Below are 12,997 nucleotides of genomic sequence, written 5' to 3'. Positions count from 1 at the left end.
AGAGAGCCTTATATTGCAGTGCAAGAATTGATTACGATCATTCAGAATCAGATTATAATGTCTCCGATAATTCAACTCCTAAGCTGAAGCAACCATCCGCTCCAAGGCATGCGGTAAGTGGATTAACCCTTGAGAAGAGCCAGTGGCAGATCAAGTGATCGTTACGGTTGGCGTATCGCCGCCATGTTCAGTTCCTTTCTCTAAATCTCTTTGAATAACGGCGCCTTGTGTAGCTTGCATTGCAATCCCAGGCAGATTACTTGTTCGGAATGGTTCGTTGGCCACTCTCTGTCTGCCTTTGCAAGCTCCGAACCTGCGATCGGTGATCGGTATATATAGGCCACCGTTCATCGGCATTAGCCTCAGATTAACCAGCCAGATCAAGCGATCGCCAGCCAGTATAGCTCACAGCCGCCCTCACGCACACTACTCGATCGGTGCGCGCGCGTCACGTCGAGCATAGCAATGGCGATGGGTGGCAACGCGGGGGGGCGTGCCGGCGACGGCGGGGAGGACGACAACATCATCCTGAACCCGGAGTTCGACGGCGGGCTGGACGGCTGGTCCGGCAGCGGGTGCAAGATCGAGCTGCACGACTCGCTCGACGACGGCAAGGTGCTCCCGGCCACCGGCAAGTACTTCGTGGCCGCCACGGGGAGGACCGACACGTGGAACGGCGTCATGCAGGACGTGACGGCGCGGCTGCAGCGCAAGACGGCGTACGAGGTGGCGGCTACCGTGCGCCTCTCCGGGGCCAACGTCTCGCCGTGCGAGGTCCGCGCCACGCTCGCCGTGCAGACGACGGACGGCAGGCAGCAGTACATCGCCGTCGGCAAGTACGTTCGAGCCTTGTCCGCGCCGGATAACTCATCACTGTGATGAAACCGGAGTTTTTCATGCCGTTTTTGCTCTTCCGCGTGGTGCAGGTTGCAGGCGTCGGACAAGGACTGGGCGCAGCTGCAGGGGAAGTTCCTGCTCAACAGCACCGTGGCCAAGGCAACCATCTACATCGAAGGCCCGAGGGCCGGCGTCGACCTGCTGCTCGACTGCCTGGTGGTCAAGCACGCCCAGAAGGCACCGCCGTGCTCGCCGCCGGACTTTCAGGTGAACGCCATTCTGGTAACTCTGAAGTTCGTCATCAGCACCAAAGTTCAGTATCCGATTCATCAGATAAGCTTTCACGTTGTAATAACACAACAAGTTTTAGTACTACAATCGAAGCATCAGCTAAACTCTCACGTTACTGTTCCACAAGTATGTTGCCTGAATCGTAGTAGTACCTTCTTAATACCATGCGTCAAGACTGCATGCGAGGTACGTACAACACAAAATTGAAAACAGTGCTTCAGAAAGTGAGCGCGCACCTTAAAGCAACGACAAGATCAGGAATTCAGGAGATATATTTGCCCGGATCTTAAAGCGTTGACAACATGGGTCAACTGGTCAACCATGCACACCAAGAATCATCACGCCATGCAAACGGTGGTCAAAGTTCTTTTTCTAAGGAAAACTTCCTATTTGTTCATCCTCTGAGCACCAACAAATTTTTTATCCAGGTCTATAGAGCACCTAACGATGATTACAAACACTGCAGCGAGCTGAAGGCACGCCATGGTCATCATCGCTTCTACGCTGAAGCCATATCAAACTTGTTATAGTAGACAGTCATGAATGGTTTTAATCCTGCTTCTTTTCTTGTACAGAATCTTGAGTACGGTGCCAACATTATCCAGAACAGCAACCTCGACGACGGCCTCAACTGCTGGTTCCCGCTCGGGCCGTGCGCGCTCGCCGTTCGTGATGGCTCGCCGCGCGTGCTCCCTCCAATGGCGCAGGAGTCCCTGGCGCTGGACGACGAGCCGCTCAACGGAAAGCACATCCACGTCACCGGCCGAACGCAGACGTGGATGGGCCCCGCGCAGATCATCACTGACAAGCTTACCCTCCACGCCACGTACCAGGTCTCGGCCTGGGTCCGCGTCGCCGGCCAGATGACCGGCGCGCAGAACATCAACATCGCCGTCGCCGTCGACAGCCAATGGCTCAACGGCGGGCAGGTCCTGGCGCGTGACGAGCGGTGGTACGAGATCGGCGGCTCGTTCCGCGTGGAGGCCAAGCCGGCATCACGCGCCATGGTGTACGTCCAGGGGCCCGATGCCGGCCTGGACCTCATGGTCGCCGGCTTCCAAGTGTTCCCTGTCGACCGGAAGGCCCGGGTGAAGCACCTCAGGAAGATCACCGACAAGGTGCGCAAGCGTGATGTGGTCGTGAAGCTGACGGGGGCTGACGGCGCCGTGGTGCAGGCCGCAGAATGTGTGGATGTGCGCGTGCGCCAGGTGTCCAACAGCTTCCCGCTGGGCGCGTGCATCATGCGCACCAACATGGACAACGAGGACTTCGTGGATTTCTTCACCAAGAACTTCAACTGGGCCGTGTTCGGGAACGAGCTCAAGTGGTACTGGACGGAGCCGCAGAGGGGGCAGGTCAACTACGCCGACGCCGACGACCTCCTCAAGCTCTGCTCCGACAACGGCATGTGCGTGCGCGGCCACTGCATCTTCTGGGAGGTGGACAACATGGTGCAGCAGTGGGTGAAGACTCTCTCCACCGACGACCTGTCCGCTGCCGTCAAGAGCAGGATCGACAGCCTGCTCACCCGATACAAGGGCAAGTTCCGGCACTACGATGTCAACAACGAGATGCTGCACGGCTCCTTCTACCAGGACAAGCTCGGCAAGGACATCCGCGCCACCATGTTCAAGACGGCCAGCGAGCTCGACCCCGACGCGCTGCTCTTCGTCAACGACTACAACGTGGAGGGCATGTGCGACATCCGCGCCACGCCCGAGGCCTACATCGAGCAGATCATAGGGCTGCAGGAGCAGGGCGCGCCGGTGAGCGGCGTCGGGTTGCAGGGCCACGTGAGCAACCCGGTGGGGCCGGTGATCCGCAATGTGCTGGACCGGCTCGCCGTGCTCGGCCTCCCACTCTGGTTCACAGAGCTGGACGTGTCGGCGGCGAATGAGTACGTGCGCGCCGACGACCTGGAGGTGATGCTGCGGGAGGCGTACGCACACCCGGCGGTGGAGGGTGTCATGCTCTGGGGCTTCTGGGAGCTCTTCATGAGCCGCGACTCCGCGCACCTCGTCAACGCCGAGGGGGACATCAACGAGGCCGGACGCCGGCTGTTGCAACTGAAGAAGGAGTGGCTCACGCACGCGCACGGCCACGCCGACGAGAACGGGGAGTTCAAGTTCCGCGGCCATCACGGCGCGTACCACGTCGACGTGGTCACGCCCACCGGCTGCAAGATCACACAGGAGTTCACCGTCGACAAGGATGACTCGCCCATGGTGCTCAACATCAATGTGTGAGCAATGCACGCGCGTTCCATCGATAACTCGATATATATATATGGCGGGGAATTAAGCCCTAGATACTCTCTGAAGCAATGCTTTATAGCATATATGCAAATCTAAGCCCGGATCGATGTCCGAGAAATAAGGGTTTGTGGAAATTCTTATGTTCATCAACTTGAACGTGCTATATACACGCAAATATGTGATTTATACTGCATTTCTACGGTGTGCTTGTAAGAAAACAAAGTGCTAGAGCCAAATAAATATGTTTGCCTATTAATCATTAACATAGTAGCAAAAGAAGAAAGGCAACATCAACTCCTTGCCCTTGAATAGTTGCCCCAAGATCGGAGAGCATGTTCTGCGGCATCACGGCACGTACAGCAAAATGTGGTCACGCGTACCGGTGACAAGGATGACTCGCTCACGGTACTCAACATCAACGTGTGAGCAATGCGCGTGTTCCATCCATAAGGCCGCGCTTGGATTGAGTGTAACTTAATACAGGTGTGTGAATTTTACAAGTGTATTTTACAGGGCTAGACTAATTTGCGGCCGGAAAAGATACAGACGTACGGGGGCGTGTATTTTTTACAGGTGTATCGGAAGGAAACACGGTAATCCAAACGCGGCCTAAATTGATATATTGATCTTTCAAATAAATTGGTATATTGATCGGGAATTAAGTCCTAGATACTCTATGAAGCAATGCTTCATACTCAAGTCACGCACCCTGTGTCTTCTTTCTGTAGTCGACACATAATATATGCAAACCTAAGCCCGGACCGATATCCAAGGACCACACTACAAATATGATGTCAGCTTTTTAAACATGGCAAAACGAACGTTTTCTATGGTAAATTTTGTGTCGCTACACTGGTGAGGGAGTCCTGAATTAGGAGGTCTCCGGACAGCCGGATTATACCCTTTGACCGGATTGTTGGACTATGAAGATACAAGATTGAAGATTTCGTCCCGTGTCCGGATAGGACTCTCCTTGGCGTGGAATGCAAGCTTGGCAATACGGATATGTAGATCTCCTTCCTTATAACCGACTCTATGTAACCCTAACCCCCTCCGGTGTCTATATAAACCGGAGGGTTTAGTTCATAGAACAACAACAATCATACCATAGGCTAGCCTTTAGGGTTTAGCCTCTACGATCTCGTGGTAGATCAACTCTTGTAATACTCATATCATGAAGATCAATGAAGCAGGAAGTAGGGTATTACCTCCATCGAGAGGGCCCGAACCTGGGTAAACATCGTGTCCCCCGCCTCCTGTTACTATCCGCCTTAGACGCACAGTTTGGGACCCCCTACCCGAGATCCGCCGATTTTGACATCGACATTGGTGCTTTCATTGGGAGTTCCACCGTGCCGTCACCATAAGGCTTGATGGCTCCTTCGATCATCGGTAACGATGCGGTCCAGTGTGAAGTTTTCCTCCCTGGACAGATCTTCGTATTCGGCGGCTTCGCATTGCAGGCCAACTCGCTTAGCCATCTGGAGCAGATCGAGAGCTACGCCCCTGGCCATCAGGTCAGGTTCGGAAACTTAAACTACACTGCCGACATCCGCGGAGACTTGATCTTCGACGGATTCGGGCCCATGTCAGGTGCGCCGCACAATCACGACGAGCATGACGTAACTCTGCCATCAGACAGTGTTTGGGAGATCACACCCGCAACTACTTCAGCCCTCAATCCGAAGCAAATCGTGCCATCCGAGGACGGGGGATGGACCCCGCCATGGAGGCCGCACTCTCAGTGGCGATGGAGCCGGATACTGACTTCACCCCTTATGAGAGCCGTGTTGCCGAACCACTGGATTCGTCTCCGGCCACGGACTCCGAGCCGCCTGCGTCCGTGCCTATCGAATCCGATTGGGCGCTGATCATGGAGTTCACCTCCGCGGATATCTTTCAGCACTCATCTTTCGGCGACGTGCTAAATTCATTAAGGTCTCTCGCCTTGTCAGGAGAACCTTGGCCGAACTATGTCCGGCTAGAATGGGATGCGGACGACGAAGAAATTCGCTCCCCACCCACCACCCACTTAGTAGGCACTGTCGACGATTAAACCGACATGCTCGACTTCGACTCCAAAGACATCGACGGTATGAACGACGATGCAGGAGACGAACAGGAACCACCGCCCACAGGGTGCTGGACCGCCACCTCATCATATGATATATACATGGTGGACACCCCCAAAAAGGCAATTGCGACGAGACATCGGGAGATGACCCCTCCAAGAAGCAACCCCAGCGCCGATGTCAGTGGAGTCACTCTAAGTCCCTCCATAGCAAAAGTAGTGATACCGGCACAAGAGACAATAACACTTCGGATAGTGCCGAAGACGACAACAACCCCCTCCAGCACGATTTAGAATGGGAGGGTGAACAAGCTAGCCCTCCAGAGCGGGCAGCAGATAGAGAATCGGAGGAGGACAATTACATGTCTCTCTCCGAAGACGAGGCGAGCCTCGGCGACGAAGAATTTATCGTGCCTGAGGATCCCGTCGAGCAGGAGCGCTTCAAGCGCCGGCTTATAGCCACATCAAATAGCTTAAAGAAAAAGCAACAACAACTTCGAGCTGATCAAGATTTGCTAGCACACAGATGGACCGAAGTCCTTGCGGACGAGGAATACGAACTCGAGCGCCCCTCCAATAGTTACCCAAATTGTAGGTCGCTACCCCGACTCGAGGAGGAAGCATTGAAACCTACATCACCAGTGTACGATGCGGCTGACCGGCCACCTCGTGGCCGAGCCAGAGAGGCGTTTGAAGGAAATATGCCCTAGAGGCAATAATAAAGTTATTATTTATTTCCTTATTTCATGATAGATGTTTATTATTCATGCTATAATTGTATTAACCGGAAACATAATACATGTGTGAATACATAGACAAATAAAGTGTCACTAGTATGCCTCTACTTGACTAGCTCGTTAATCAAAGATGGTTATGTTTCCTAACCATGAACAATGAGTTGTTATTTGATTAACGAGGTCACATCATTAGTCGAATGATCTGATTGACATGACCCATTCCATTAGCTTAGCACACGATCGTTTAGTATGTTGCTATTGCTTTCTTCATGACTTATACATGTTCCTATGACTATGAGATTATGCAACTCCCGTTTGCCGGAGGAACACTTTGGGTGCTACCAAACGTCACAACGTAACTGGGTGATTATAAAGGAGCATTACAGGTGTCTCCAAAGGTACATGTTGGGTTGGCGTATTTCGAGATTAGGATTTGTCACTCCGATTGTCGGAGAGGTATCTCTGGGCCCTCTCGGTAATGCACATCACATAAGCCTTGCAAGCACTGCAACTAATATGTTAGTTGTGAGATGATGTATTACGAAACGAGTAAAGAGACTTGCCGGTAACGAGATTGAACTAGGTATTGGATACCGACGATCAAATCTCGGGCAAGTAACATACCGATGACAAAGGGAACAACGTATGTTGTTATGCGGTCTGACCGATAAAGATCTTCGTAGAATATGTAGGAGCCAATATGGGCATCCAGGTTCCGCTATTGGTTATTGACCGGAGACGTGTCTCGGTCATGTCTACATTGTTCTCGAACCCGTAGGGTCCGCACGCTTAAGGTTTCGATGACAGTTATATTATGAGTTTATGAGTTTTGATGTACCAAAGGAGTTCGGAGTCCCGGATGAGATCGGGGACATGACGAGGAGTCTCGAAATGGTCGAGACGTAAAGATCGATATATTGGACGACTATATTCGGACATTGGAAAGGTTCCGAGTGATTCGGGTATTTTTCGGAGTACCGGGTAGTTACGAGAGAAGTAATGGGCCTTGATGGGCTTTAGTGGGAAGAGGAAAAAGGCTGCTGCGCCCCCCTCCCCTTTGGTCCGAATTGGACTAGGGAAAAGGGGGTCGGCCACCTCTCCTTCTCCTCCTATTCCTTCTCCCTTCCTCCCCTCTTGGTGGACTCCTACTAGGACTTGGAGTCCTAGTAGGACTCCCTATCCTGGCCGCACCTTTGCCTTGGCCGGCCTCCTCCTCCTCCATCCTTTATATACAGGGGCAGGGGGCACCCTCTAGACACAAGTTGATCCACGTGATCTGTTCCTTAGCCGTGTGCGGTGCCCCCTGCCACCATATTCCTCGATAATACTGTAGCGGAGTTTAGGCGAAGCCCTGCTGCTGTAGTTCATCAAGATCGTCACCACGCCGTCGTGCTGACGGAACTCTTCCCCGACACTTTGCTGGATCGGAGTCCGGGGATCGTCATCGAGCTGAACGTGTGCTCGAACTCGGAGGTGCCGTAGTTTCGGTGCTTGATCGGTTGGATCGTGAAGACGTACGACTACTTCCTCTACGTCGTGTCATCGCTTCCGCAGTCGGTCTGCGTTGGGTACGTAGACAATACTCTCCCCCTCGTTGCTATGCATCACATGATCTTGCGTGTGCGTAGGAATTTTTTTGAAATTACTACGAAACCCAACAGTGGCATCTGAGCCAGGTTATTTATGTTGATGTTATATGCACGAGTAGAACACAAGTGAGTTGTGGACGATACAAGTCATACTGCCTACCAGCATGTCATACTTTGGTTCGGCGGTATTGTTGGACGAGACGACCCGGACCAACCTTACGCGTACGCTTATGCGAGACCGGTTCCCTCGACGTGCTTTGCACATAGATGGCTTGCGGGCGACTGTCTCTCCAACTTTAGTTGAACCGAGTGTGGCTACGCCCGGTCCTTGCGAAGGTTAAAACGGAGTCTATTTGACAAACTATCGTTGTGGTTTTGATGCGTAGGTGAGATTGGTTCTTACTTAAGCCCGTAGCAGCCACGTAAAACATGCAACAACAAAGTAGAGGACGTCTAACTTGTTTTTGCAGGGCATGTTGTGATGTGATATGGTCAAGGCATGATGCTGAATTTTATTGTATGAGATTATCATGTTTTGTAACCAAGTTATCGGCAACTGGCAGGAGCCATATGGTTATCGCTTTATTGTATGCAATGCAATCGCGATGTAATGCTTTACTTTATTACTAAACGGTAGTGATAGTCGTGGAAGCATAAGATTGGCGAGACGACAACGATGCTACGATGGAGATCAAGGTGTCGCGCCGGTGACGATGGTGATCATGACGGTGCTTCGGAGATGGAGATCACAAGCACAAGATGATGATGGCCATATCATATCACTTATATTGATTGCATGTGATGTTTATCTTTTTATGCATCTTATCTTGCTTTGATTGACGGTAGCATTATAAGATGATCTCTCACTAAATTATCAAGAAGTGTTCTCCCTGAGTATGCACCGTTGCGAAAGTTCTTCGTGCTGAGACACCACGTGATGATCGGGTGTGATAGGCTCTACGTTCAAATACAACGGGTGCAAAACAGTTGCACACGCGGAATACTCAGGTTATACTTGACGAGCCAAGCATATACAGATATGGCCTCGGAACACGGAGACCGAAAGGTCGAGCGTGAATCATATAGTAGATATGATCAACATAGTGATGTTCACCAATGAAACTGCTCCATCTCACGTGATGATCGGACATGGTTTAGTTGATTTGGATCACGTGATCACTTAGAGGATTAGAGGGATGTCTATCTAAGTGGGAGTTCTTAAGTAATATGATTAATTGAACTTTAATTTATCATGAACTTAGTCCTGGTAGTATTAGCATATCTATGTTGTAGATCAATAGCTCGCGTTGTTGCTTTCATATGTTTATTCCGATATGTTCCTAGAGAAAATTGTGTTGAAAGATGTTAGTAGCAAAGATGCGGATTGGATCCGTGATCTGAGGTTTATCCTTATTGCTGCACAGAAGAATTATGTCCTTGATGCACCGCTAGGTGACGGACCTATTGCAGGAGCAGATGCAGACGTTATGAACGTTTGGCTAGCTCAATATGATGACTACTTGATAGTTTAAGTGCACCATGCTTAACGGCTTAGAATCGGGACTTCAAAGACGTTTTGAACGTCATGGACCATATGAGATGTTCCAGGAGTTGAAGCTAATATTTCAAGCAAATACCCGAGTTGAGAGATATGAAGTCTCCAACAAGTTCTATAGCTAAAAGATGGAGGAGAATGGCTCAACTAGTGAGCATGTGCTCAGATTGTCTGGGTACTACAATCGCTTGAATCAAGTGGGAGTTAATCTTCCAGATAAGATAGTGATTGACATAATTCTCTAGTCACCATCACCAAGTTAGTAGAACTTCCTGATGAACTATGATATGCAAGGGATAACGGAAACGATTCCCAAGCTCTTCGTAATGCGGAAATTGACGAAGGTAGAAATCGAGAAAGACATCAAGTGTTGATGGTAGACAAGACCACTAGTTTCGAGAAAAGGGCAGAGGGAAGAAGGGGAACTTCAAGAAGAACAGCAAGCAAGTTGCTGCACAAGTGAAGAAGCCCAAGTCTGGTCCTAAGGCTGAGACTAAGTGTTTCTACTGCAAAGGGACTGGTCACTGGAAGCGGAACTACCCCAAGTGATTGGCAGATAATAAGGATGGCAAAGTGAACATAAGTATATTTGATATACATGTTATTGATGTGTACTTTACTAGTGTTTATAGCAACCCCTTAGTATTTGATACTAGTTCAGTTGCTAAGATTAGTAACTCGAAACGGGAGTTGCAGAATAAACAGAGACTAGTTAAGGGTGAAGTGACGATGTGTGTTGGAAGTGGTTCCAAGATTGATATGATCATCATCGCACACTCCCTATACTTTTGGGATTAGTGTTGAACCTGAATAAGTGTTATTTGGTGTTTGCGTTGGCATGAATATGATTTGATCATGTTTATTGTAATTTGGTTATTCATTTAAGTAAGAGAATAAATTGTTGTTCTGTTTACATGAATAAAACCTTATATGGTTACACACCCAATGAAAATAGTTCGTTGGATCTCGATCGTGGTGATACACATAATCATAATTTTGAAACCAAAAGATGCAAAGTTAATAATGATAGTGCAACTTATTTGTAGCACTGCCGTTTAGGTAATATTGGTGTAAAGCGCATGAAGAAACTCCATGCTGATGGGATTTTGGAATCACTTGATTATGAATCACTTGATGCTTGCGAACCATGCCTTTTGGGCAAGATGACTAAAACGCCGTTCTCCGGAACAATGAAGTAAGCAACAGATTTATTGGAGATCATACATACTGATGTATGTGGTCCGGTGAATATTAAGGCTTGCAGCAGGTATCATTATTTTCTGACCTTCACAGATGATTTGAGCAGATATGGGGATATCTACTTGATGAAACATAAGTCTGAAACATTTGAACAGTTCAAAGAATTTCAGAGTGAAGTGGAAAATCATCGTGACAAGAAAATAAAAGTTTCTACGATATGATCGCAGAGGTAAAATATTTGAGTTACGAGTTTGGTCTTCAATTAAAACAATGTGGAATAGTTTCACAAACTCATGCCACATGGAACACCACAGCATAATGGTGTGTCCGAACGTCATAACCGTACTTTATTAGATATGGTGCGATCTATGATGTCTCTTACCGATCTACCACTATCATTTTGGAGTTATGCATTAGAGACAGCTGCATTCACGTTAAATAGGGCACCATCTAAATCCGTTGAGACGACACCGTGTGAACTATGGTTTGGCAAGAAACCTAAGCTGTCGTTTCTTAAATTTGGGGTTGCGATGCTTATATGAAAAAGTTTCATCCTGATAAGCTCAAACTCAAATCGGAGAAGTGCGTCTTCATAGGATATCCAAAGGAAACTATAGGATACACCTTCTATCATAGATCCGAAGGCAAGACTTTTGTTGCTAAATTCGGAAACTTTCTGGAGAAGGAGTTTCTCTCGAAAGAAGTGAGTGGGAGGAAAGTAGAACTTGACGAGGTAACTGTACCTGCTCCCTTATTGGAAAGTAGTACATCACAGAAAACTGTTTCTGCGACACTTACACCAATAAGTGAGGAAGTTAATGATAATGATCATGAAACTTCAGAACAAGATACTACTGAACCTCGTAGATCAACCAGAGTAAGATCCGCACCAGAGTGGTACGGTAATTCTGTTCTGGAAGTCATGCTACTAGATCATGATAAACCTACGAACTATGAAGAAGCGATGGTGAGCCCAGATTCCGCAAAGTGGCTTGAAGCCATGAAATCTGAGATGGGATCCATGTATGAGAACAAAGTATGGACTTTGGTTGACTTGCCCGATGATCGGCAAGCAATTGAGAATAAATGGATCTTCAAGAGGGAGACGGACGCTGATAGTAGTGTTACTGTCTACAAAGCTAGAATTGTCGCAAAAGGTTTTCGACAAGTTCAAGGTGTTGACTACGATGAGATTTTCTCACTCGTATCTATGCTTAAGTCTGTCCGAATCATGTTAGCAATTGCCGCATTTTATGAAATCTGGCAAATGGATAAACAAAACTGCATTCCTTAATGGATTTACTAAAGAAGAGTTGTATACGATGCAACTAGAAGGTTTTGTCAATCCTAAAGGTGTTAACTAAATATGCAAGCTCCAGCGATCCATCTATGGACTGGTGCAAGAATCTCGGAGTTGGAATATACGCTTTGATAAGTTGATCAAAGCATATAGTTTTATACAGACTTGCGGTGAAGCCTGTATTTACAAGAAAGTGAGTGGGAGCACTACAACATTTCTGATAAGTATATGTGAATGACATATTGTTGATCGGAAATAATGTAGAATTATTCTGCAAAGCATAAAGGAGTGTTTGAAAGGAGTTTTTCAAAGAAAGACCTCGGTGAAGCTGCTTACATATTGAGTATCAAGATCTATAGAGATAGATCAAGACACTTGATAAGTTTTTTCAATGAGTACATACCTTGACAAGATTTTGAAGTAGTTCAAAATGGAACAGTCAAAGAAAAGGTTTCTTGCCTGTGTTACAAGGTGTGAAGTTGAGTAAGACTCAAAGCCCGACCACGACAGAAGATAGAAAGAGAATGAGAGTCATTCCCTATGCCTCAGTCATAGGTTCTATAAAATATGCCATGCTGTATACCAGATCTATTGTATGCCCTACCACTGAGTTTGGCAAGGGAGTACAATAGTGATCTAGGAGTAGATCACTGGACAGCGGTCAAAATTATCCTTAGTGGAATAAGGATATGTTTCTCGATTATGGATGTGACAAAAAGGTTCGCCGTAAAGGGTTACGTCGATGCAAGTTTTTGACACTGATCCAGATGATTCTAAGTCTCAATCTGGATACATATTGAAAGTGGGAGCAATTAGCTAGAGTAGCTCCGTGCAGAGCATTGTTGACATAGAAATTCGCAAAATACTTACAGATCTGTATGTGACAGACCCGTTGACTAAAATTATCTCACAAGCAAAACATGATCACACCTTAGTACTCTTTGGGTGTTAATCACATAGCGATGTGAACTAGATTACTGACTCTAGTAAACCCTTTGGGTGTTGATCACATATCGATGTGAACTATGGGTGTTAATCACATGGTGATGTGAACCATTGCTATTAAATCACATGGCGATGTGAACTAGATTATTGACTCTAGTGCAAGTGGGAGACTGAAGGAAATATGCCCTAGAGGCAATAATAAAGTTATTATTTATTT

General features: G+C 47.9%; 1 protein-coding gene across 1 annotated transcript; it reads left to right on the top strand.

The window, feature by feature from the left end:
* Positions 1-380: 380 nt before the first annotated feature.
* Positions 381-3,576, top strand: LOC119287092 (endo-1,4-beta-xylanase 1-like). The gene is made up of 3 exons (XM_037566597.1): positions 381-836; positions 927-1,104; positions 1,704-3,576. The coding sequence occupies exons 1-3, from the start codon at positions 466-468 to the stop codon at positions 3,372-3,374; spliced, it is 2,220 nt and encodes a 739-aa protein (XP_037422494.1). The 5' UTR covers positions 381-465; the 3' UTR covers positions 3,375-3,576.
* The last annotated feature ends 9,421 nt before the right edge of the window (positions 3,577-12,997 follow it).

This window comes from Triticum dicoccoides, chromosome 4A (assembly GCF_002162155.2).
Source record: "Triticum dicoccoides isolate Atlit2015 ecotype Zavitan chromosome 4A, WEW_v2.0, whole genome shotgun sequence".
In the NCBI taxonomy this organism is placed as follows: Eukaryota; Viridiplantae; Streptophyta; class Magnoliopsida; order Poales; family Poaceae; genus Triticum; species Triticum dicoccoides.
The sequence above is the reverse complement of the archived record's forward strand: the minus strand, read 5'-3'. Positions and strand labels throughout refer to the sequence as shown.

What these genes read in the sequence shown, in the direction of transcription:
- LOC119287092 (XM_037566597.1), top strand. Translation starts at nt 466, where the DNA reads ATGGCGATGGGTGGCAACGCGGGGGGGCGTGCCGGCGACGGCGGGGAG. An exon ending in CAGTACATCGCCGTCGGCAA is followed by an intron (nt 837 to 926) that starts GTACGTTCGAGC and finishes CGCGTGGTGCAG; the next exon opens with GTTGCAGGCGTCGGACAAGG. An exon ending in GCTCGCCGCCGGACTTTCAG is followed by an intron (nt 1,105 to 1,703) that starts GTGAACGCCATT and finishes TTTCTTGTACAG; the next exon opens with AATCTTGAGTACGGTGCCAA.